Here is a 23,948-nt window from a genome sequence, read left to right as displayed (position 1 = left end):
GGATTTTTATTTAAATTGTGATAAAAAAGTTATTTAATAGGATTATACGAATTTGACTAAATATTTTATTTTACATGAATTAGAAGATATGTCCTAATTACATTGTATTAAAAAGTCATACGCACATATTCAAAAATATTCCTATTTAGCCCATCTTTAGTATACACATGCCTTCATAGCATAGTGGATGGTACACCTGTCACATATGCTCATGATTTTTTTTTGTTGAATATTACTATGGTAGATAAAATTGTACAATGTCTAAAATACAAACTTTATTTCAATTAATTAATTTTTATTATCAAATGCCATCATTCATTAGCACATATATGTTTCATATATGACTTAATCAAATTAAAAGTGCAATTAGATATATTTTAGAAAAAAAAATAATTGGACTAATATAAAATTAAATGACGTATATAAATATTTTGATACCGTAGCGTTAGCACGGGTATATTGCTAGTTTCATTTAGTTTTTTAATTTAAATACCCTACGTACCCTGACAGCTTCATTCATTTCTCGTTCATTGAAGCGCTAGTATATTTTTTTTCTCAAACGTAAACTCTATTTTTGAAAAATAAAATTCACCCGCTTATGGATTTATGCTTGCAAAATGGGGAAAGGGTAGCACGAGCAGTTTTCAGTCGCTACCGGCGGTTACCGACCACTTCAATATCTTCTAGGTAATTAACGGTACACAAGTCTTGACAATAATTTAACTAACACTGGGTACTGGCCATCTTAAATCCAATGGTCAGATGGCTAGGTATGAGACGAGAAAGGCTAGATTTCGGATTTTAGTCACAAGAGCTTCTTTAATCAGGATTGGAGTTAGCTTTCCAGGTAATGTGACATTAATGATTCATGTATCAGAAATCCTCCGACTCTAAAAACTCTGACAGCATATCAACAATGAGACTATCAGAACTTTAACGTAATCGGATCCTCTATCATTTCATGCTAATGTCAGAGGAGGAATAATGTGATGTCATTGAGTGAGTGTTAGCCGCCTGTTTAGAGATGGATGGCAACATTCATCATTTCATCTGCTACGGTGCTATGCTACACCATAAAACAGTATATCTGCTATAGTATTCTGTCAATTTCACTCTGCTATTGCTAAGCAATGGCAGGGGATCCGAATCGCACTTTAACGGAACCAGCACATGCAGGGAATATGCATGAGGACTTAGAGAGTACAGTGGTTCTGTTGTTTTCCTTGCTAATTGTCTACACCATATGTTAGTGCTTTTCCTGCAAGGCGCTGGTTGGCTTGACGATTGATTTGTCAATCTGTGGTCACTGTCCTTCACAAGAGAACACAACTCCGACAACCTTTGGTCAGGAACGAAACCACGTCATCAGCAGTCCTAAACCATTCGATCATATTCCATATAGATATCAACAGTTGGATCAGGAGTTACTTTTTCACGTTTATTAGTGGTCTCTTCATTTTCTATTCACCTTTAATTAGTACTTCCCCTATTTTTTATACGATGTCATTGTTTGTTTTTTTATCCATATTTGATCATTTGTCTTATAAAAAAATATAATTATTAATTATTTTGTTATTATATAATTTACTATCATATAAACTATAAGTATGACTTATAATTTTGCATATTTGGATACAAATTTTAAATAAGACAAATGGTGAACATAGATTTAAAAGTCAACGACATCATATAAAAAGGAATGGAGGAAATACGTAATTATGTATATATGTACCATTAGCACTTTTTCACAATAAAATACGAATTAAATAGGAGACAAGTATGCAATCAAATCTAATTATGGTATCAAGGTTGAACAAGCGCGTCATGTTTAGATTTCATAATGGTACATATTCATTCCTATGATTTTTTTCTATGAGATGATGTTTTGCAAAATTGGTCGAGCAGCAGAATTATCAATTTGATATGTCTATTTTACCTGATAACTTTAAAACTCAATTATTACTATGATTAATTTAATAGATCTCGCAACAAACGGCTGGGTATTTTTCTAGCTTTTAAAAAAGTCGTCGCTATTTACCAACAAAAATTACCAAACTTACAAAGGTTATGTCCACACATTGGCAAGTCTAAGAGAATCTAAGCATAATTTTCCAATCATTGACCTGTGAAGTCTAATTCATCGGTAGAGAATCTTACCATAACTATTGATGCAACTAACTAGTTACATAAGTCAAACTTGTCTAATCTTATGCATGGCAAACTATGGCACATTGTGGTTAAAAACCAAATAACATATTTCTCAACGATATGACAACCAGGGTCCCCAATGCCATGGTAAGTAGCCTCCGAAGGGGTACTCCAAAACTCAACCCATGGTGGTGGGCCCCAACGCTCGACCCCATCAAGCTAGCAGAAGGGGCGTCGGGGCGGCCGCCCCCCGACACTCATCTCCATGTTCCCTAGACGAATAGAGGCAAAAGCCACTGTTTCACCTCTTCTTCGGATGTTAGATTGACATTCGGAGATCCGACGCTAGCCCCTGACAAAAGATTTATATAATGGGCATGAGTGCCTAGCGCCGAAAGAGGAATAGGTGCGTGCACGCCCTAACACATCCGCCCCACTTGTCGTGTCATCGTTATTACCTGTCAACGTCAGAGTGATGTTTGTCTTGTCTAAGGCCCAACAAGATGGAACCATCTGGCTTTAGGAGCTGTGTTGATGGCTGGAAGTTGGAGTAGTGAACAAATGTCAAATCGTGTATAGATGTCTCAGCACTATGTATCAATAGGAGCAGCGTGGCTATGTTTAATGGCTCCTTGATAGGCCACATTAAGTATTTATGCCATTATTGTACTTATTCCATCGCTGTGCATTTACTGTTTTCCTATAGCCATCTCTTGCTCTAGGCCTTGTGGTAAAACCTAATAGAGTTAAAAGGAGGGTCAAGAGTGGGTAAAGGAGAGACATTTTTCATATTATCATTCACATAATAGGAGTAGGGTATTATACCCCCTTCCCCGTGCGACCTAAACCTATATACTTGCTCGACTCCATTTCCATGCATGTTTACCCCATCCACAAATCTTTCCTGAGTTCTTCCATGATCATGACCCCAAGGCCGAACCCTTTAAGGGGGGTCTATCTCAATCCCCTACTCAAGAAGATATCAAACAACATAAAGTAGTTATTTTAATTTTAGGATGATAAAGCATAGTATAATGTCAAATGGTAAATCTATTATGCAAGCTCCCTCCACCTCATTGGCCCAATTAGGCACAAGCCAACAAGTAAAATTGGTTATAAACCTTTGTGGTTGTATCTCAACAAGAGTCGTGAATGCAGAAAAGAGGGAATTTGGGTTTGGAGAATAGGAAAGTTGGCGATGACTTTGTCGTTATACGACACAAGCAACCATCAGTAGTGCCTTCTCCGGTGATGCAATGACCAGCAAGCTAACTATTCTCTCCTATCAGTTTTCTGACCCTCCTGTTCCATTAGTTCTCCGACCCTCATCTTTTCTTTAATCCTTCAGTCCTACCTCATTTATACTCTTCTAGCCTTCAGTCCCTCCCTTCCCTAACCGGCTAGCTCTCTACTCCTCTCTCATCTGCTCTAGTTACACCCTTATACAACATGTGTTTGAGTGTCCTAATTGGTTTTATACTTTGATGTTTGTATGGTACAATATGATATGGGATGGGAGTATGGGGGCCTAATTGATCCTGCCAACGAGAACGAGGTGAAGTGCTTGTTTTGTAAATATGCGAATAGAAGAGAAATTTATCATTTGACGTGACATGTAACTTATGTTGGAAGTCAATGGCTAAATGCAAGTTAAGCTCATGAGATTCTGAAGACAAGTAGAGGAAATCACTAACTGGGAGAGCTTTATAAAAAAATAGAATTTGAATATAAAGTTTGTGTTCCTTTTGTCGCTTCAGACTCGTTATCCTCGACTAGGAACTTTATTTATGAACCTGTCATGTAATGCTTCTAATTTTTTTTAAATACCGTACACGATTCTGGAACGCTATAAGTTGCGCTAGCATATCATTTCATTTTTTAAATAAAACAAGTGAATTGCAGTAACACCACTCTGAAATTTTGCAGAAGATAAGAACAAGGTATACATAAGGGACTACCAAACATTATCCATTATTATTTCTTGCACATGATTTTTATTGTACTAACAAAGTTTGTACGAAGAAACACATTATCAGTGATGAAAATTTCAAGATACAGCACAAGAAATGGGTAACTGGCTGCTTGCATCGTTGCAAACCACCAGTAATATTGCTTGAGTGCCCCAGACCAGAAATTACTCCAATGTGAAGGACCAAATGGATAATATATTCTCCAAGGGGTAAGTCTGAGAAAAGCCAGTTCATCCTCCTGTTCTTTTTTTTTTCCTGCTCTTAGCTCTTAGCTCTTATATTAACTAAGCTATTTATTCAAGAATCAAGCCGCAATGAAGCAGGAAAATCCATCTATCTACCATACAACTCTTATGATGATATTGTAGGGCTGTCAACTGCAAGTCCCATTGTGTTGAGTCCATTGTCAACATAAACAGTCGAGCCAGTGATGGCAGAAGCCAATGGAGACACCAGGAATGCTGCAGTGTTACCCACTTCGTCTGTTCAAATACAAATGCTTTCGTTAGAGTACATCTGGATGAAAAGTTGTTCTTTCAAATAAAGCGAGAGCAGACAGTATGTAATAGGAAAATGGGATGGTTTTGGACCTGCCAACAGTTCTTTCTGCAACGGTGCATTAACATAAGAGTATTCTATCATCTTCTCAATGAATCCAATTGCCTTGGCAGCTCGGCTTCCCAAAGGACCTGTGGATAAATTCACCAAATCAGAACGAACTTACGGCTATCCTACATCATTAAAGAAAGAGATCCTAGACAGTTGCGTGAATCATAGAAGGGAACTGCATGTCATATTCATATATACACATGCTGAGAAACGAAATTCAAGTGTAAAATTAGAAAGAAACGTTTCCAATGGTGTCACATAGGTAATCACTTAGTGCCAACATTTACAATGCTAGCTTTATTCCAAGAGGAATGTTCCTACTGAAGAAAATACCTGCAGATATGGTGTTAACTCTGATTTTGCCTTTCCTTCCAGCTTCAAATGCAAGTACCTACAAATATTTTCATAAAAAAAGGTTAAAAGAAGTACATTCATGGCACAACGAATAGCTGCAATATGAATGTCATATTATTCTATAAGACCATACTCTTGTGTCACTCTCAAGAGCTGCTTTAGCTGAACTCATGCCACCACCATAGCTGGAAAAAAAAATGTATCATCAGAATAACCACATCAAAGTAATGATATAAAATAAACTTGTTCCTCTGAATCTTAAAAAATGTAGTTACCCAGGAATTGCCCTTTCAGATGCAATATATGTTAGAGAGATGGTAGCACCACCTGGAAATATTAAACATGTATGAGACAGCGCCAAGGAAAAAGAGTATGAGGCTGAGCATCATAACTCGTCATTTCTCAGCGCAGTTAAATGATAATTTTCAGTGTTGTTGTGTGGTCATAAAAGCTTGATCCAGTTCAGAGCATGAGATATGCTATACATAACAAAACGAGCAGCATTACTATGATTCACTGACCAAATAAACTGACAGCATGATTTATCTAGGAGTGTCTAAGATAATGGATCAGGTGCAAGCGTAGAAAGTTATAAGTGCAGAGATAAGCACTACCTGGATTCATTATAGGAAGGAAGTGCTGAAGCAAAGAAACAAAGGAGTAACTTGATGCTGAAATTGCAGCAAGATACCCTCTTCTTGATGTCTCCAACAGTGGTTTTGTTACCTTCAAACAGAGTAGGTGATCATTAGGTTGTGTAATATGTTTTAACAATAATTTCTCACTCGCGGTGAGCACAAAGGTAGATAGGCAGAGATACTATACCTCTGGACCATTAGCAAGAGAATGCACCAGTATGTCAATGCTGCCAAAGTCATTCTTGACTGACTCAGCAACTTCCTATCAAATAAAAATAGGGACACATTAGTCAAAGTTCAAAAGCTTTCAAAAGAACAAAACCATACTATTATAGAAGTTGTAAAATGCCTAATGCACCGGCAAGTATATCAACCAGGTAGACATATCAAATGAAATGGTTTGCATCTGCACACCTTAACAGTCCAATTTGATGATCCAGCATACCTTTTGTTTCCTTTGACCTAAAAAGTTTTTAAAAAATCTTTGTCACAAAGCCACATCGGGAGCTAAACAGAAGAAAATAATAAATAAGAAAACTACATCTTCAGGAACATCTTCAGGGGAATCATAGACAGCGTCGAGTGGATAGACTTTAACAATTTCCATAAGAGATCCATCAGGCAGCCTGTATCAACAGACGGTTAGATAACAGATAAATGTTGAGTTCAGAACTAGGCTATAATGTAGTAGATATAACTGTTGTGGAACTATAATACGGACTTTCGTGATTCGTCAAACTTTCCACGCCTTAGGCTTGTCTCAAAAATGTTCAGTGCCTGCAACGGTAGAATTCTCCATGAAGTGGATGACAGGAAAAAAATGACAGCATCAGTATTGGACACTGCAAGAGTTGGATCCACTTACAGGCACCCATGTACCAACAAGAATTTCAGCACCAGCAGCAGCAAGAGCTTTTGCAACGGCCCAGCCGTAGCCATTATCATCAGCAACTCCAGCAATGAATGCCCTTTTACCTGAGAGACCGTACATACATTAGAAGAATTGCAGCAACTGAAAAGGTTTCCTACTATCAACTTAGGCCGCGTTCGGTGGTTCCCGTTAGTTAACTTATCCCTCTCGTTTTCCGCGCACACGCTTCCCAAACAGCTAAACGGTCTATTTTTTGCAAAAATTTTCTATAGGAAAGTTGTTTTAAACAATCATATTAATCTATTTTATATTTTTTTAATAATTAATAATTAATTAATCATGTACTAATATATTACAACGTTTTCCGTGCCAGGGATAAGTTAACTTATCCTCCCACTTTGAACGCGGCCTTAGTTAAGTTTCCTGTTTTGTTATTCTCTCCTTCACTTTTTCAATCAAAAAAATAACAAAAGCAATATGGAAGTAAATACAAATGCTAGTAGTTAACATGTAAATTCCTCTGAAATTCTGATTATTCATTCATTTGTCTGTCATTGGGTAATGCACATGGGCCACTAAACTTCATCCTGCCTGATGAAAGCATTTATATTGCCCCTTTTTTATCTGAGCAAGCACGTAATGCTAAAGTTGATATTTTTCTTAACATGTCGAGTGCGAAAGGGCCTGGTTACAGTGCTCAAGTAGCAGCTCTAGGTTCTGAACTTCTAGGTTCGACTCCTCACGGGTGTGAATCCTAGGCTTGGTTAAAAAAAGGTCACTTGCTCGCCCTCAAAATCAAGTGTTAAGAATAGACCTATAGAGGCTGGGCCCTCGTGTACGGGTTAGAGCCTCAAAGCACGGGTTAAGGACTAATCCATAGGGGCCTATAGAGGTCAGGCCCTCGTGTACGGGGCAGGAGCCTCAAAGCATGGGTTTAGGACTGATCCGTAGGGAGTGAGTCCACAAGGGGGGTTGTTGTCTTTCTTGGATGGTTTTGTTGAGACTTCTTCTTAATGAAAGGCCCTAGGGGCAACCATTCCCCTCCAATCGTGTTTTTTTTTCTTCAACTGCGGAGTTCATGGATGAGGACATTGAAAAGCACATAAGGTTTGAAGAAAATTCTCAAATCATTAAGAGATTAAGCTTGACATTTCTACATCTCTTAAAATTTTCAAGGCCCTTTTGCTTGAACATAGAGTTATGGCAAACCCTACTTTTTCTTTTCTCTGGAATATTTACAACATCTACACCTAGTGATAATGGGATTGAAACACTTGTCAATTGCACAGGATATGCGGCTGGATATATTGGTAATTGGGCCCATAGAAGGGTGGGACCCATATGTTGGTGGCTGGCACATAATGGCAGGGGATCCAAGCCCTATAAGAACCTACCTCGTACATCATCATCATCATATAAACTAGCATATGAGCAATTAGGACTTGGATCCGCTATCATTATGTTAGTGCCATTATAGGCACTGACATGTGGATCTCATCCTTCTACAGGCCCACATGTCAGTGGTTGTAATGGTGCTACCATTATGGTAGAGGATGTGAATCCCTTCTTCTAGCATATCAAAAAATAGTAAACACCATATTACTAATAAATGGTAACCAAAAGAGCATTAACGGTTTCCCTAGGCCCAGAAATTATTTTTTAAAAAAAAACTAAATTCGATAAAGAGTTCAAGTTTGACATTCTAGATGTTTTGATCTAGAATAAGCACACATTATTCACTATAGCTCACATTGTTAATAATAGCTAAGAAAATTGCATCTTCAGCCATGCAAAACCTTTAGATGATGGAACTTAAGCAATCAAAATGGCACATGAAAATCTGAATGCGTGAAAGAAAAAAAATAACATTGATAGGTGCATGATTAGTTCATACTACATGCTAAAAGAGTTACCTCTAAGGTCAATTGGTAGCCCTTGTGGGACACTTCCGCTGGCCATTGCTCTTATGGCAACACCACTTCGCCTTGAAGAGCCAAGAGGGCTGGAGTAGCAGAGTTTGGGGCAGCTTGCAAAGCCAGTGCTGCTGCTGCTGCTGAGGGCGTGGGCAGTCCGAGAGACAGCTGCCCTGGAAGCAAGCATTCCCTGGGAGGATGACATGCAGGGGCGTGCAGCCACCATCTGCATCCCGGCAGTTGCAGAAGCGCCCATCGTTCGTCCTACCAGCTAGTTAGCCTGCACTATCAGATCATCAAAACACGGTACATGAAGGATCCATACTACCAGCTCAAACTCAAACTGTTCAGCTCGAATTCAGACAAAGAGAACAAAACCAAACCGAGATAAAAAGATTTCTGTCACCTCCACAGTTCAGTTGAGAAATTATTTCACAACTGTGGAATACAAACAAGCGGCCTAAAGAACCAATCCTGTCAGAAAAAAAAAAAGATCAAAGCGAGAATCCAACACGCTAACGACGACGCTGCCCAAGGATCAAAGAAATCACTCCCACCCCCCGGAGGAAGCACGATTTGGCTAGAAGAGAACAACCATTTCGGTGGTAAACCAATAAACTCACATCCCCTCGACTCGTCCAAGAAAGTTATTTTTTTCAAAAAAAAAGGAACAGATCACAGTAACAGCGTCCCAAATTCGCTCTCTCCCCGTCTATTTCTCCATCTCTCTCCACACACGAAAGATTTGAGGCGGGATGATTGGCCCATCTCGCAGAGGGGCAAAAAAGCACGGAGCAGCGAAACAGGCGAAGAACGGAAGAGGTGTTGGAGACGGATCAGGGGCGAGGAGGAAGAAGGTAAGGGAGGGCGGCTCACCTCGGGTCGGGAGGAAGGAGGAATGCACGAAGGATCTGGGAGCGTGCAGGTCGCTGGGAGGCGGAGGAGGAGAGGGAGAGGGGGAAGGTGGTAGTAATAGGGAGGGAGGGGGAAGTAGGGGTTTTTCGATGAGACCGAGGGGGGGGGGGGGGCGCTGGCGAGGTGGTTTTGGGTTGGCAGGCGACGTTGGGGCGGCGGAGTCGCTGAGAAACCAAAGGGAAGCCAAAGCCGGCTGCTGCTGCTGCTGCTTGTTTTGTTAGGCTTCTGGGCCTTGTGTGGTGGGTGCTGGCCGCTGAAAGATGATGGGCTTTGCGTGCACTGTGCGTGAGCTTTTACATGAGGAATAAGTCCACTTAGGTTCCTCAGGTTGATGCCTAGTTTTAAAGTCATTGCTAGATCTAATATCAGGAATTTTGAACCTCGAACTTATAAATCCCATTTCATACTGGTCCCTAGGCAGTATGGAGGGGTGGCTTTGCTTACGTGACATCCCAATCAGCTCGTGGGACCCACTTGTCAATCAAATAGAGAAAATAAAATAAAAATTATCTTCTCTCTTTACACTTCCTCTCCGTCGGTGGGGCAGTGGACAACAACGTGGGACGTGACAACGATGGCAGTGAGGGCAGACAAGGGGAGGAGGAGTGAGCAAGTGGTAGCAAGTGCGAACGAGTGAAAGAGGAGACATGTTAGCCACAACAAAGGGGGACGAGTCCATTTAGGGTCTATTCGTTTTGAAGGAAAAATAAGGGATCCCATTCCTAAGGATTGAATTTCTTTAAAAGCCACTCGGCTTGTAGGAATGAACCATAGAAAAATCAAAGGAATTTTTTCTTCATACAAGATATAGAGAGAATATAGGAAAATTTCCATCCACTCAAACATTTTAAAAAAATTTCTATGGATTATTGTTGCCATACATCCTCCACTTTTCCTATTCCTTAATGTTGAAATTCCTCCAAACCGAATAAGCCCTTAGTGGGGTGCTATGCTGGCGACGATGAGCTCCCCCTTGCTCGCTGTAGTCACTGCTGCTGACTGACTATACCGACCATGAGCATGCCCTCCACACATACGGTCTCACCTTGTTTTTATGATTGTGGTGAACTCAGATGGAATTTGACAGTGATGTCAGTTCTATTGAATGATTATGAGTGTTTTTCATGAGCCTAAAACGAAACCTATGTACAAATTTAATGGTGTTGGATCAATGATGTCATAGAGGAAGTTGAATAGGATTACTAAAACATGGCCAACTAAAATTATCCTAAATGCCTAGGTTCTAAGTGATCTCATGTTTTACGATCTATAGCCTGTACTACCAATACTACTAAGTCTACTAAAATAAAATTACAATAACACAAGAGAGCTAGTAGTAAATTGCAACGAATATAAAGATAAAGGAAAGAAGACAAACCTAGTTTTTCCCGAGGTATAAAAGATCGGCAATCTCCATTAGTCCTCAATGGAGCATTCTACAGATGAGTGTTCTCCCTCCTTTGGTCATAAAGTCCAAAGGCCCTCCCATATGGTGATTTTTCTCCAATCCACGGGGCCAATCTGAACCCTTCAGAACACTTATTGGTTTCCCACAATTTTCTGAGAGATTACTATAATTGCCTTTGAAACCATCTAGGTACGTACAGATATCAAGAGTAACAAGAGATGTCTTTACCCATGAAGCACTACGCAAGGACTCATTGATGGACACACACAATGCTACTAGAAACTAGAACAAACACTGAGCTTGGAGAGGATGAATTAATTTAGCTCCAAGATGGACTCCTGCGTTTGCACAAGCATGCACCAGCTTGAGAGGGCTCCAAAAGTCACCAAAGAGTCTAAAAATCCAACTACATATATAACAAACCCGATCCAATTAATTGTTTGTGGCCGTTGCTAAAAACGATCTAATTGCATAGGGTTAGAAAGTCCGGCCTCACCCGAGACCATCCATCTCTTTAGACTTTTTAAATGGTCACTAAGCATACCGTCGTTAGGCTCTAAAGATCCGGACAGTATGAACCCAAAAAACGTACAAGTAATTGTATACACGAGAGCATCCACGATATAATGGCTAGTATGATTTTCATATAATTAAATAAGCCGTCATATAGAATAAAGGATTATGTGACAAGTAAGTTAATGAAAAAAAAAGACATGGTTTCTACATAACATTCAATGCATGATAAGATATAGATAACATTAAATTCACATGTAAATTTGTTGCATGGTAAGAGCAAGTTCAATAGTATAGCCAACTACTAGCTCTAATTCATCTATAGTTAATCTAACAGTCAGTTCATACAATAGTTACCGACAAAATATATACTATCATGTCCCACCTGTCATACACACGGCGTCTTGGAGTCTGCTGCAACTAGATACAAATTTGTAGCTCACTACTCTTCTTTCTCCTCTCTTATCTCATTAAAATATGTTTACAGCCGGTTTATAGCATGCTATTATACCTACTCTAAGCAGTGGCAAAGCTAGCTAAAAACATCGTTGGGGTCAACTCCATTAAACAATATAATTGTACTTAGATATAAGCAGTATTTTGTTAAGAAATTATATATTTTGTTATGGTCAGCTCACCTCGACAAAGGGACCTAGCTCCGTCCCTGATGGTAAGAGTGATCTAATTTTTTTAAGATATATAGGGTATAAAAACCATGACTAATGTCTTGCGTAAGAATTGCTCTCACGTTACAAATCAACCCAACATGCAAAACCACCCCGATCCACCCCTCTCTCAAAAAACACAAAGGAAAAACGAACTGCAAAGAAAGAAGGAGAAAAAAAAAACAGAGAAGACCAACATGCAGCGTAACTGGGCTGTGGTCTAAAGATAGTTATGGGTTCAGATCGTGTTTGACCGACCACACACGCCACCGGAAACAAATTGAACTCAGTGGCGCGCGCGAAGCAGAGCGATGGCCGATGAGAGAGAGAGAGCATGCAGATCCATCCATCCATGGATCGCTCTCGCGACTCCTACTGCACTGAACATACAATGGGGCTCCGCCGCACAACCGCCGCGCGACGAGCTCCAAGTGCTCTAAACTTAGCCCCCTCCCGACCGCTATAAGGCCAAGATCCTCCCCCCTACGAAAACCCACTCGTTGCTTTGCTTTGATCGATTCCATCACTCCGGCCGTGTGCGCGCGCGCGTCAGATCGTGTACTGTGGCCCGATCCCGATGACCCCATCGACATCGTCGGATTCTCCCCGCTGCCGGAGTAGAGTGAACTAGCTAGCTTGATCTCACTGCACGCACGGCTGAGGCTGAGAGAGAGAAGACGACGGCCGGCCGGCCGGCGGCGAGGTTGTAAGGTATCTGTCTTGTATATATGCTCGTGAGTGATTAAGGGAGGAGGGGGCTAGCCAAGCAAGCTTTGTGGAGATGGAGGCGCGGCAGCGGCTGCTCCTCGTCGTCGTTGTTGTTGCCGCGCTCTGCGCGTCCGCCGCCGCCGGCGGCGGCGGCGGCAACGCGTCGTCGTCCTCAACAACGGGGTACCACGGGAACCCGACGTTCAACGCGAAGAACTACGGCGCCAAGGGCAACGGCGTCAACGACGACACCAAGGTAGGCGCCCTGGGTAGCTAGCTGGGGATCGGAGCTCCTTCTCCCCGTGGTCTCTCTCTTCTTCCTCGCGACGCGACGCGCTAACTTTCTTCTACTTCCGTGGAATGGGTTGAAGCCGCTCATGTCCGCGTGGAAGGCGGCGTGCTCGGCGGCCGGCGCGGTTACGCTGGTGCTCCCGCCGGGGACCTACTACATCGGGCCGGTGCAGTTCCACGGGCCGTGCAGCAAGGCCTCCAGCATGACCTTCCTCATGCAGGCAAGTACCCGCACCCACCACCATGGGCATGCAGTTAGGCCGTCCCGCCCGTGTCTCGGGGCCGGTCCACCATGGCCGCCCACTACGTCCGTACGCGACATGCGAGTGCAGTTGCAAAAAGCATCGGTGACTGAGGACGTGGCTGACCGGCGGCGACCCGTGCGTTGCGTTGCAGGGGACGCTCAAGGCGGCGACCGACCTGAAGCGGTTCGGCAACGACTGGATCGAGTTCGGCTGGGTGAACCAGCTCACCGTCACCGGCCAGAACGGCGCCACCATCGACGGCCAGGGCGCCGCCTCCTGGCCCTTCAACAAGTGCCCCATCCGCAAGGACTGCAAAGTCCTCCCCACCGTACGTGACCATGCATGCATTTCCATCATCTAACCGATCGAAGAGCTTGTGACCGTGTGACAATGGCGATGCATGGACGGATGGATGCAGAACGTGCTGTTCGTGAACAACAAGAACCTGGTGGTGCAGAACGTGGCGTCGCTGAACAGCAAGTTCTTCCACTTCGCGCTGCTGCAGAACAGCAACGTGAAGATCAGCGGCGTGAAGGTGAGCGCGCCGGGGAACAGCCCCAACACGGACGGGTTCCACATCGAGCGGAGCAGCGGCGTGACCATCGCCGACACGACCATCGGCACCGGCGACGACTGCATCTCCATCGGCCAGGGGAACGACAACATCGAGGTGGCGCGCGTCCACTGCGGCCCGGGCCACGGCATGAGCGTCGGCAGCCTTGGCCGGTACGTCGGCGAGGGCGACGTGACGCGGATCCACGTCCGCGACATGACGTTCCACGGCACCATGAACGGCGTCCGCATCAAGACGTGGGAGAACTCCCCGACCAAGAGCGTCGCCGCCCACATGCTCTTCGAGAACCTCGTCATGAACGACGTCCAGAACCCCATCATCATCGACCAGAAGTACTGCCCCTACTACAACTGCGAGCACAAGGTATTCGTCCATGATCCTAGCTACCCCCCTCCCCTCACACCGATCGACCCGACCTAGCTAGCTGACACCGTCGGAGTTGCGTTGCATTGCAGTTCGTGTCCGGGGTGACGATCAAGGACGTGCAGTTCAAGAACGTGAAGGGGACGGCGACGACGCCGGTGGCGGTGCTGCTCAAGTGCGGCGTGCCGTGCCAGGGCGTCGTGCTGCAGGACGTGGACCTGCGGTACAAGGGGAAGGGCGTCACGTCGTCCAAGTGCGAGAACATCAAGGCCAAGTACGGCGGCTACCAGAACCCGAAGCCGTGCGGGTAGCCGACCTAGCTAACCACGCCTCGCCGCGCCGGCCGGTGTACGACGACGAGAATTAATTGGAGATGGTTTTGCCATATATACACCATCTGAGCGTCCGGGAATTTACCTAGCAAGTTTCCCTTTTTTCTCTCTTCATGTTTCTTAATTAGATGATTTTGTTTCTTAATTTTTCTATCTGTCTCTATCTACTATCTATATTTGTTGCTTGATTAATTAGCCGATTCTGTGGTATAAGTGAGCTGCCGGCCGGTTGCTGCATGGCATCTATTTTCTGAATCATGACTAAACTTTGTGGATACCGGATGTTGTTACATCATCACAGACATGCTTGATTGGAACGAGACTTGTCAGACATGTACAGCACAGGAACACTCACGAGGAATAAACTACGTACTCCCTCTGTCCCAGAAAAAACTAATTCTCCGGTTTCCGTGTCCAACGTTTGACCATCCGTCTTATTTGAAAAATTTTCAGGAAATTAGAAAAAAATTAGTCACACATAAAATACTATTCATAATTTATCATCTAATAAAAACAAAAATATCAATCGCAAAAAAAATTTGAATAAGACGAAGAGTCAAAAATTATAGGTAAAAAATAAAAAATTGGTTTATTTTAGAACGGAGAAAGTAACGGGAACCCGAATCGGTTCAGAAAAGGTCACATCATGTAAATCCAAACTTAAGATAGCAGTTCTAGCTAGTTCTCACCATGGGGTTATCTGGCTGCATAATTTAGGGCAAAGAAAATGATGCACCCAAATCCCTTTGGATCAGCAGTTAAGATAAAACATTGTTACCAGCTGTAATCTGCAAGGATTAAAATATTAGACACGGTTATTTCGCAGGACAGACCAAGACTGACGAATCTGATAAAACATGTATGGAGAAATCCCAGCAATCACATCCGAATGCTAAAACAGACACCTATTCTACAGCTTCAGACTTTAGACATGAAACTTGGTTGTGCTTTCGTGGGCTGGCCTACGGTACGGCATGAAAGAAAGCATGGCCGTAGATGGGCTGGGCCATCACGGCCCGTACATGGGGGCGGGCTCAGAATTTTTTGAATTTATAATTTTATTTATTAAATAATTTACAAATTTAATTTTGTATTTTAAAAAATCACAAAATTAACCTCTTGCCGCTCTCTAGGAGGACAGAAAGGTGACGTGGCAAACGGCCACTCAGTCGCGACGAACGGCCCGAAATGGCGGCACAACAAATTTTGCATTTAGGCCCTAGCATAGCCAAAATGCAAAATTTGCTGTGCCGTCCGGGAATTTTTCGATTGAAACGAGAATTTTTTTTATTGAACCACGGTTAGATATGTATATGTATAACATATGTAATTATTTAATCACAATTACAACCATGGTCAGTGGTCATCGTCCCACTCTTCTATCCAAGAGACTAGAGGTCAAGTCCTGGTAGCATCACCTTGGATCTCCTAAATAGAAGAGAGATGTACTAACCACTGAGCCAAGATACTATTTATGATTAAATAATTACATACCTTATACATATACGTATCTAACCGTGGTTCAATTAAAAAATTCCTGGGCGGCATGACAAATTTTGAATTTAGGTCCTTACCGCCCTTACAGAGGGCGGAAAGGGCCACAATGCAAATTTTGCCATGACGCTGTTTCCAACCGTTTGTCCCGACCGAGTGGCCGTTTGCCACCTCACCTTTCCGTCCTCCCAGGGGGCGGCAGGAGGTTAGTTTCGTGATTTTTTTGAAATGTAAAATTAAATTTGTAAATTATTTAATAAATAAAATTCAAAATTCAAAAAATTTGGTGGGCTCATGCCTCATGAGTTGGCATGGAAATGGCCCGATGGCCTGATAACATCCCGGTGTACACGGACTGCTCGAGCAACAAACACCAACTACACCTACGGTGTGTCAAGCCTTACGCCCTCCCCCATCGCCGCAGGTGGCGAACCTATAACAAAAAATATCGGGATCCTACACATGTTATAATATATAAAATATTCTTATTTTTCACTAATAATATGATTAATATAAACTAAAATAGCTAAATATTAGAATTTTACCTAGAGTCATGTGACCACGGGTAGCTCTACCGAGGAACGCCATTGGCCACCGTAGCGGTGTCTTCGTCCAAGTTCGCTAAGAATGTCACCGGCGCCTCACCGAACAAGGCGTACATCTTCGCCCAGTGCTACGTGGACATTAGGGCTGTCAACGAGCCGAGCTCGAACGAGTTGGCCTGTCCAGGCTTGAGCTCGAGACAGGCTCAAGCCGAGCTTAAATCGAGCCTAGCAAACCTTCGAGCTCTTATATAGGCTCGGCTCGAGCTCGGTTTGAGTATATTAATATATATTTTTTATGATATTTACAAATAAAAATAATAATTTTAAGTCAATTATATTAAATAAATTATAAATAAGATTTAAAATTAATATATAGTACTAAAATAAATTAATTTATCATTTAAATATATAATAATTTATTATTAATCTACTATTTTATCAAATAAACAATAAAATAACATGTATATATATATATATGTAAGCTCGTGAGAAGCTCAAGCTTGGCTCGAGAAAGCTCGCGAGCTTTCGATCAGGCTCGGGCTTGGCTCGTTAGGAGCTCGAACCGAGCCTGAAACGAGCCGAGCTTGAGCAGCTCTCAAGCTTCGAGCTTTTTTGACAGTCCTAGTGGACATCGTCCGCCATGCTTAGGAATGGGAATGGGCCAAGGCCCGTGGGTTCTTTCACAATCCTATTTAATTCTTAAAATTTTTTTAGCTCAAAACTCTATACAATTTTATTTTCAACTCGTTTTAAACCTGGCCTTGAAACTTTGTAGACAAAATGGTTAGACCCATTATCACCTCTAGCCGTCCCTGCCTCGACGACTCGGTGTGGGACATCACCAAGACGTGCCCTGACCGAGATGTTCTTCTACAATGCTTGCATACAGCGGTACTTCAACGAGAGCTTCTTTGCCGCCTCCGACAACAGGCCACTGTCTTTTCTTCATTTTATGTGGAACCCACAAAACACGACACAACAGGAGCACTTTATTCTGGACAAATCTTGTCTTACGTTCTACGATGGGACCAACAACGAGGCCTTCAAGCAGTCGAGCTCGCCGGGAGGCAGGGAAACCCTAGAGCCAGAGGCGTCGAGCAGCCGAGACAACCTGCCCTAATGAAAAGGGTCGTGTTTGGGCTGGCACAGCCTTAACACAAAGACTAGCGGCCTTTGGATTGTGCTTCGGTCATCCGTTCGACCCCTGCGTGCTGACACTGCCCGCTTTGGTACAAAGCATGATGAGTTATGCCATGCTAGCCCCGGCGCGTCACAAGTCTCATGTCTACTGCAGATATAGCCAGCCTCGTGAGGCCATTCACAATGCAAGCTATTTAGATGGGGATCTCCAGCATGTCACCAAGCAAAAAGGAGCTGAGTACATATGTGCCACGGAAATGCACCTTCACTTGACACAAGACGAGCTCACACGTCTGGCAAATCATTTGGTTGAAACAGCATGAGCACCCAACGGGTCATTGGGTGTAAAATCCAGTTATTTGGACTGGAGTACAGTTTCCATCTTTTCAATTGACAGCCTGTAGCCAACTTTAATGCAGATTAAAAGGCCATTCACAGGACCATCACACTATCAAAACATTTTCCTGCCCAGGAGAGAATGTAGTCTCAAAACATCTACAACTACTACTATATCTGCAGTTATGCAGAAGTAGGGATACAACGGCCAGGTGGTAAGGAAATCTAGTTACCTGAAATCTACAATTTTAAAAAAAATCAATCAAATACTAGAAAAAACTAAACTAATGCTCGCAACACCCAGAAATGGGAAATCTATTGGTTATGTCAGTATGGATCATTGAAGGTGCCATCTTTCTTCAAGGATTGATGTTACAGTCCCGCAGGAAGGGCTGATCATAATCGAGGTACGTTGACCAGTAGTTTCGGAATTTGGGCAAACCAATCTCCAGCCAAGGCTTCATATTGCCATTGTAATGTATGACCGCGGCACGTACAATATCTCTGCTACTTACATGTGGGTTGTAACCAAGACCAAGAACATGCCACGAACGATTGAGGGGAAACGTCTTATTCCAGAATGTAATCAAACCTGGAGGTAGAGTGCCAAGTTTCCATAATAATCTGTCTTGATTCTGCAAGCAAAGATTGATATATGTTAAAAACCAAAGTGAAACATGAAAGTAGACAAATCGGCAATAGCACTAAAAGCACTCAAGTCATCTGACACTTATTATCTGCGGTCTCCATATTTCTGTATAATTTTCTCAGATAATTTCTACACTAAATTCAAACCATTCTAAAAAGATAATTACATATAATAGATGTGATTACACAATTAAGCCATGATATGACATAATGTAAACAGAAAATCAGATATGTTAATAACATAAAATATTGCCGATATCACCACTAAACACTTTGCGAAATACTTAGCTTAAAAAAATTAGGTATGCCATCACATTCTAAGTATAAAGGCGTGCAGCCCTCAAGTTAGTCCTAGTTGAATACTGACTGCCCATTACAAAACAACAAAATTTTTGCAAAGTATCCTGACTTCAATAGATAGAGAGACTAAAATTCTAGCAAGTACTTAATTATGCAAGGAATTAAAGGTGTGAATCTTACAAGCTTCTGCCAGGAGTGATAGATTTCAGTTATGTTCTGTTGCCTCCATTCAGCCAGGTCAAAGACATTCATTCCAAAAGCCCATCCACAAGCATGGGGGTCAAAATTCTTCGCAATGACTGGATTTGAGAAGTTAAGGTAACGATCGAAACGATGGAAGCTCTCTCCACAAGTCTCTACAACACCAATTACCTTCCCCTTCATGTCAATTGACCAGAGGCTGGTTAGGTCCTTCTTTACTACTACATCATCATCAAGAAAGACAATCTTGTGGAGCTTTGGATAAATCTCAGGTAGGTAAAATCGCAAATGATTGAGAATAGAGAGATATTTTGGATTTCTGTACTTCAAATTTGAATCTGAGTTTGCACGATGTGTCCTGAAGTAGTAATCAATCATTGATTGAGATTCAAGTTGTTTTAACACTGGGCTGTAGCTGGCATTTAGCCAGGTGAACTCCTCAATGTTTTGTACTTCAATCGTTGCTTTTCCAGGAGGGTTAGAGAGGAACCACATTCTCATTGGAGCATAATTTAGTCTGTCAGTTACTATGTGGAAGACATGATGAGAAGGGTGCTGCAAATAAAATAAATTCCAGTCAGTATGATGCTTGCTATAACGTACTAGAGTAATTCAAACAAGGAGTGAATATACATACCTTGGCATTTAACACTGTTGAATTAACAACTACCGCTGCTGCCAGTATATTGTCAGAGAACAATGCATAGTGATATAGTTTGGGGTTATCAAGTTTTTCCTGGTTTGGGAATTGTTGATGGCCAGGATCCAACGAAAAATATTCATTAGCTAGTCTCAAGGGGAGGCAGTGAAGACCTTTGGGAAGGGTTTTGGCTGCAAGTTGTGTTAGAAAAACAGTTTGCTTCTTGTGTGCATGCAGCTGCTCCTCAGCTGAGTGCAGCATAGCTCGAAGCTTTTTGACAACAAGAGAACAATCATCCTGCATCTGTTTTCCCTTGATCAGTGTCTGCTCAAGCGTTTTCATCTTCTCATTGGCACTGATCAAGTATAAAGATAGATGAAAAGGTTACAGAAGAATTGATGAGGAGACTATCCTGCACACGTTAAGTGTATCAATCAGACAGGATAGGAAACCCTTACTTCTTGGGTAGATCAGAGTCCTTGGATGCATCACCGAGCACCTTTTGAACTTCCCGTATCCGCTGTCTCAAGTCTCTGAGGTACTGGGGATTTGCTCGAATGGCTCCAAGGCCAAGGTAGACCTTTGCCTTAATTAACAGATCCCTGATATTGCGGATCCTAGTATCAAGCAAAACAGCAGTTTTGCTCTGACCATCATTATTTCCTTCTAGAGAGCTTTCCTCAAGAACACTCACGGATGTCTGTTCAGATACAGACTCCAATGAACTTACCTGTAAATACAAGACCATACAATAAAAATGAAACCATGTAGAAAGGAGTCATGATCTCAACATGTGGAAAATGCAATTTGTTAAAAAGGAAACAATAATAGAATATGTTATCATTACTTTATAATAATATGGCACAACTTTTGCATGAGTAGAAGTGTTGGTGACCCCAAACATTTGATAGTACTGATGTAGAAACATGAAAACATATCGAGTACGAATGTCTAGTCAACAAAGGGAACTGTGAAAATGTGTGTGTGTGTGTGCGTACGTGTGAGCAGACTTTTAAATGTCTGATTGTTTCCTTTCCAAAAAAAACATTGTCTAGATTTCTCTGTGCCTTATATTTGTAAAAGTTGGAGAGAATATGGTGTGAAATGGACCTCACACCAGGTGCAACATTCTACACTTTTTAGGGATGCCTTGCAAAGTTAGTACAAGAATCTCAACTTAAGAAATCATCTGTTTGGACAAACATGAAAGGCAAGAATATTTGGAGCCAAGTTAACTTACAGGAAAGTTTAGGAATGACTAAAAGAGGCAAACATATTGACAAAAACATGCCCAAAGCATAACTTAAACAGTAACCTGAAGCAGAAGAGCATAACTAATGAAAAGGTGAAAGACACGTCATTGCAGAAAATTGATGAAGTTGAATGCTTTGAATCTTGTCACACTACATGATTAACCATTAGCATAGTAGGTTAACAGCATAAATATCGTTACAATAAACTGAGCACTAACAGTTGCCAGATAAACTATGATCTTCATCCTTTTCTGAAGGACACCTCACTTACATCATTTACCCACAGATTTGGTTATAAAACAAATAAGTTACGTTGAACAGAGCTTCATTGGATAAGTTAATACAATTTCAACAAAAAGAAAAATAGTTTCCTGTTGCATGAGCAGAACAATTTGCCAGCACATTCTTAATGTCGAACATACTGCATCTCAGGTATTTGACCTACTAAGACAAGAAAAGAAGATACCTCAAGATGCCAATGTCCTTTGACATGCAAGGAACATTACCAGATATTGATAAGTTAGGTATAATAAGTGCAAAAAGACTTACCCTACCTACCAAATTCAAAGTTCGGGCCCCCAACAGTCCAACACTAATAATGCAATCCCAAATAGAAGCTCACAAAGCTAAATGACAAGCGGAGGTCCAAATGACTAACCCACAGGTGACAACTTAACTAAATTTGGTAAGATGCACATCAAACTTGACAATAATAAACTATCAACCTCAGAAACAGATCTCTGTTGGGATGCCATGGTTGTCTGCTGCTGATCGAGTGACACCCTCGTTGAGCCATCATCTCCTTCTCCCTCCCTGCTTGTCACCTGCTCGATCAAGTCCTCGTCTTCCGATCTGGCACCATCAGCAGCGGTGGCCTCAGAAAGCACCCGGTTCTTGTGCTCCCCAGCCTTCATCAATAGCAATTCTACAAACAGTTGCCATGCAAACGAACTGTGAACAAAAAATCGAAAGACCATAATTTGAAAAGCCTAACATTTAAATTTCACATACTGATTCCATGAATGTACGAACAGAAGATGTAAACAAAACTAAGAAAATAAATCCAAAAGCTTGGCTACCAGGCTCAGTGGATTTGCTTCCAGATTCACGCGATTCCTCCGAGAAGACGATGCCAACGGGTTCTTTCAAAGAACTCACAGTTTCCTGAACCAAAAAGAATTCTCCAGTTTTACTCATCTGCCTGACCAAGAAAAAAGAACACCAAAAAAGAAAAGAAATTTACCAGAGAAAGCGCATTTAGCTTGCTAGCCTTGACGCCACGGACCTAGCAACAGAAACACCAAAAATGTTCCCATCAAAATCCAAACAAATCCCCCCCCCCCTCCCGCCTCCCCAAGAATCCCAAATCCCTCTGAAGAACCCCCGAAAGCACGCACCTGATTCGCGATTTCGCCAGGCAAATCCCTCCTCTCTGCAAGAAATCACAAAACCCCGTAAGAAACGCAATCCCCCCCCCCCCCCACCCCAAGAAACCGCCCGACAAAAGGCCGTCAAATCCCAAAAAGAAAAGAAAAAGAAGAGAGGAACTCTGTGTCTCACGGATGGCGGGGTTCAGCGCCGCCGAGAGACGGCGCGTGTAGAGCACGAGCGGCGAGAGCACCGTGAGGGCGAGGAGGAGCAGCAGCACGGACCGCCGCCGCCCCATCTCTCCCCCTCCCCTCCTTCCTCCACGGGGTGGGGTGGGGTTTCGTCTCCCCGCCGCGTGCGCGTTGCTGCGCTGCGAATGCGGCGAGCACTCGATGCTAGGCTTGGCTAAGTTTAGCGGCGGTGGTGGTGGCCATTTTACAGTTTGGTCCATGGCTTTTTACTTAATTTGGTTATGTGATATACTTTTTTTGAAAAATTTTAACCTTGTCATTATGATTTTGCAAAGTTAGATATGTCATCGGTATCTCAATGATACGTAGGACTCATACGAGGCAATGAAACGTGGGCCAGCATGGTATATCTATAATTTCGTAAAATTATAATGGTATCCTTGCAATTTTCCCTTATCTTTTTTGGATTTGATTTGGGGGAATTTGGGTCAGTGAGAATCTATGCAGTGCGTTTATACCCTTAGCAGAAAAAAAAAGTTACTTTTCTATACATTTGGATCTTGATATTTTTTTAATTTGTTTGGTATATTTGTTTGACGTTTTTACCTTTTTTTTTTTGCTCGTGGAGTGTAGATCACGTGAATGTGGGCGTGATTTGCTAAAAATTAAACGTGCAAGTTGCCAATTTCCAATTATAGGTACAGCACGGCCTACTACGGCTATGTATACCTAGGACAATCCAATGCTGTTTTTGGAAAAAAAAAAGAAATAGGACAAAGTAGGTGTAAACAGTATGAGAGAGTCCTACCGTGCCATAATATCACACTCAAGAAAATTTTGGTACTCCATGTATAGACTGGGAATTTACATGCTGTCTAGTCTGGTGTTACAAGCCATGATTTCCATTATAGGGCCCTTTTTAATCACAGGAATGAAAAACGGAGGAATAGAAAGAACGTAGGATTTTAACAGGAATCCAGGTGTAAAACAGAGTATTGCAAAATATAAGAAAAATGTAGAAATGACTGTTTGATTGGACCGCAGGAAAAACATAGAAATTTAAGGAGATAAAGACTCAAAACAATTTTTTCCATTAGGTTCTATCTCTTGTTAAATTTCCTCCAAAACGTATATGGGAAGAGACATTCTATAGGAATTTTATAAGATTTCATAGGATCATTCATTTGATTCAAAGAGCTTTGATCGAAAAATTCCTATAGAAATAAAATCCTTTAAAATTTATATGGATTTTCTTTGTATCAAATGGGCCTAAAAGTTTGTTTTTTTTCTCACTTGATCTATTTGAATCAAAATT

General features: G+C 42.0%; 3 protein-coding genes across 4 annotated transcripts; 1 reads left to right on the top strand and 2 right to left on the bottom strand.

Annotated features, from left to right (window-relative positions):
- Positions 1–4,159: 4,159 nt before the first annotated feature.
- On the bottom strand, positions 4,160–9,501 carry LOC102700544 (enoyl-[acyl-carrier-protein] reductase [NADH] 1, chloroplastic). Of its 2 annotated transcripts, none has more exons than XM_015840214.1 (13): positions 9,380–9,501; positions 8,504–8,788; positions 6,585–6,694; positions 6,441–6,496; positions 6,261–6,345; positions 6,134–6,181; positions 5,907–5,981; positions 5,696–5,807; positions 5,357–5,408; positions 5,215–5,266; positions 5,061–5,118; positions 4,709–4,807; positions 4,160–4,600 (listed from the first exon to the last, which is right to left on the bottom strand). In XM_015840214.1, the coding sequence occupies exons 2-13, from the start codon at positions 8,757–8,759 to the stop codon at positions 4,470–4,472; spliced, it is 1,134 nt and encodes a 377-aa protein (XP_015695700.1). In that variant the 5' UTR covers positions 8,760–8,788; positions 9,380–9,501; the 3' UTR covers positions 4,160–4,469. The 2 variants fall into 2 exon arrangements, with proteins under 2 accessions (XP_015695700.1, XP_006659307.1); XM_006659244.2 differs by having other exon boundaries at positions 8,504–8,783.
- Positions 9,502–12,498: 2,997 nt separating this feature from the next.
- LOC102700259 (exopolygalacturonase-like) lies at positions 12,499–14,794 on the top strand. Its single transcript, XM_006659243.3, has 5 exons — positions 12,499–12,968; positions 13,084–13,224; positions 13,400–13,576; positions 13,667–14,185; positions 14,278–14,794. The coding sequence occupies exons 1-5, from the start codon at positions 12,786–12,788 to the stop codon at positions 14,494–14,496; spliced, it is 1,239 nt and encodes a 412-aa protein (XP_006659306.1). The 5' UTR covers positions 12,499–12,785; the 3' UTR covers positions 14,497–14,794.
- A 3,339-nt stretch (positions 14,795–18,133) lies between these two features.
- On the bottom strand, positions 18,134–22,811 carry LOC102706314 (probable galacturonosyltransferase 4). The gene is made up of 9 exons (XM_006659986.2): positions 22,635–22,811; positions 22,472–22,506; positions 22,318–22,359; positions 22,154–22,238; positions 21,800–21,999; positions 20,280–20,551; positions 19,819–20,176; positions 19,161–19,736; positions 18,134–18,667 (listed from the first exon to the last, which is right to left on the bottom strand). Exons 1-9 carry the CDS (start codon positions 22,738–22,740, stop codon positions 18,392–18,394), a joined length of 1,950 nt encoding a protein of 649 aa, XP_006660049.2. The 5' UTR covers positions 22,741–22,811; the 3' UTR covers positions 18,134–18,391.
- Between the last annotated feature and the right edge of the window lie 1,137 nt (positions 22,812–23,948).

Source organism: Oryza brachyantha, chromosome 8 (genome assembly GCF_000231095.2).
Source record: "Oryza brachyantha chromosome 8, ObraRS2, whole genome shotgun sequence".
NCBI lineage: Eukaryota > Viridiplantae > Streptophyta > Magnoliopsida > Poales > Poaceae > Oryza > Oryza brachyantha.
Note: the sequence above shows the minus strand (reverse complement) of the source record. Positions and strands in the feature narration are given on the sequence as shown.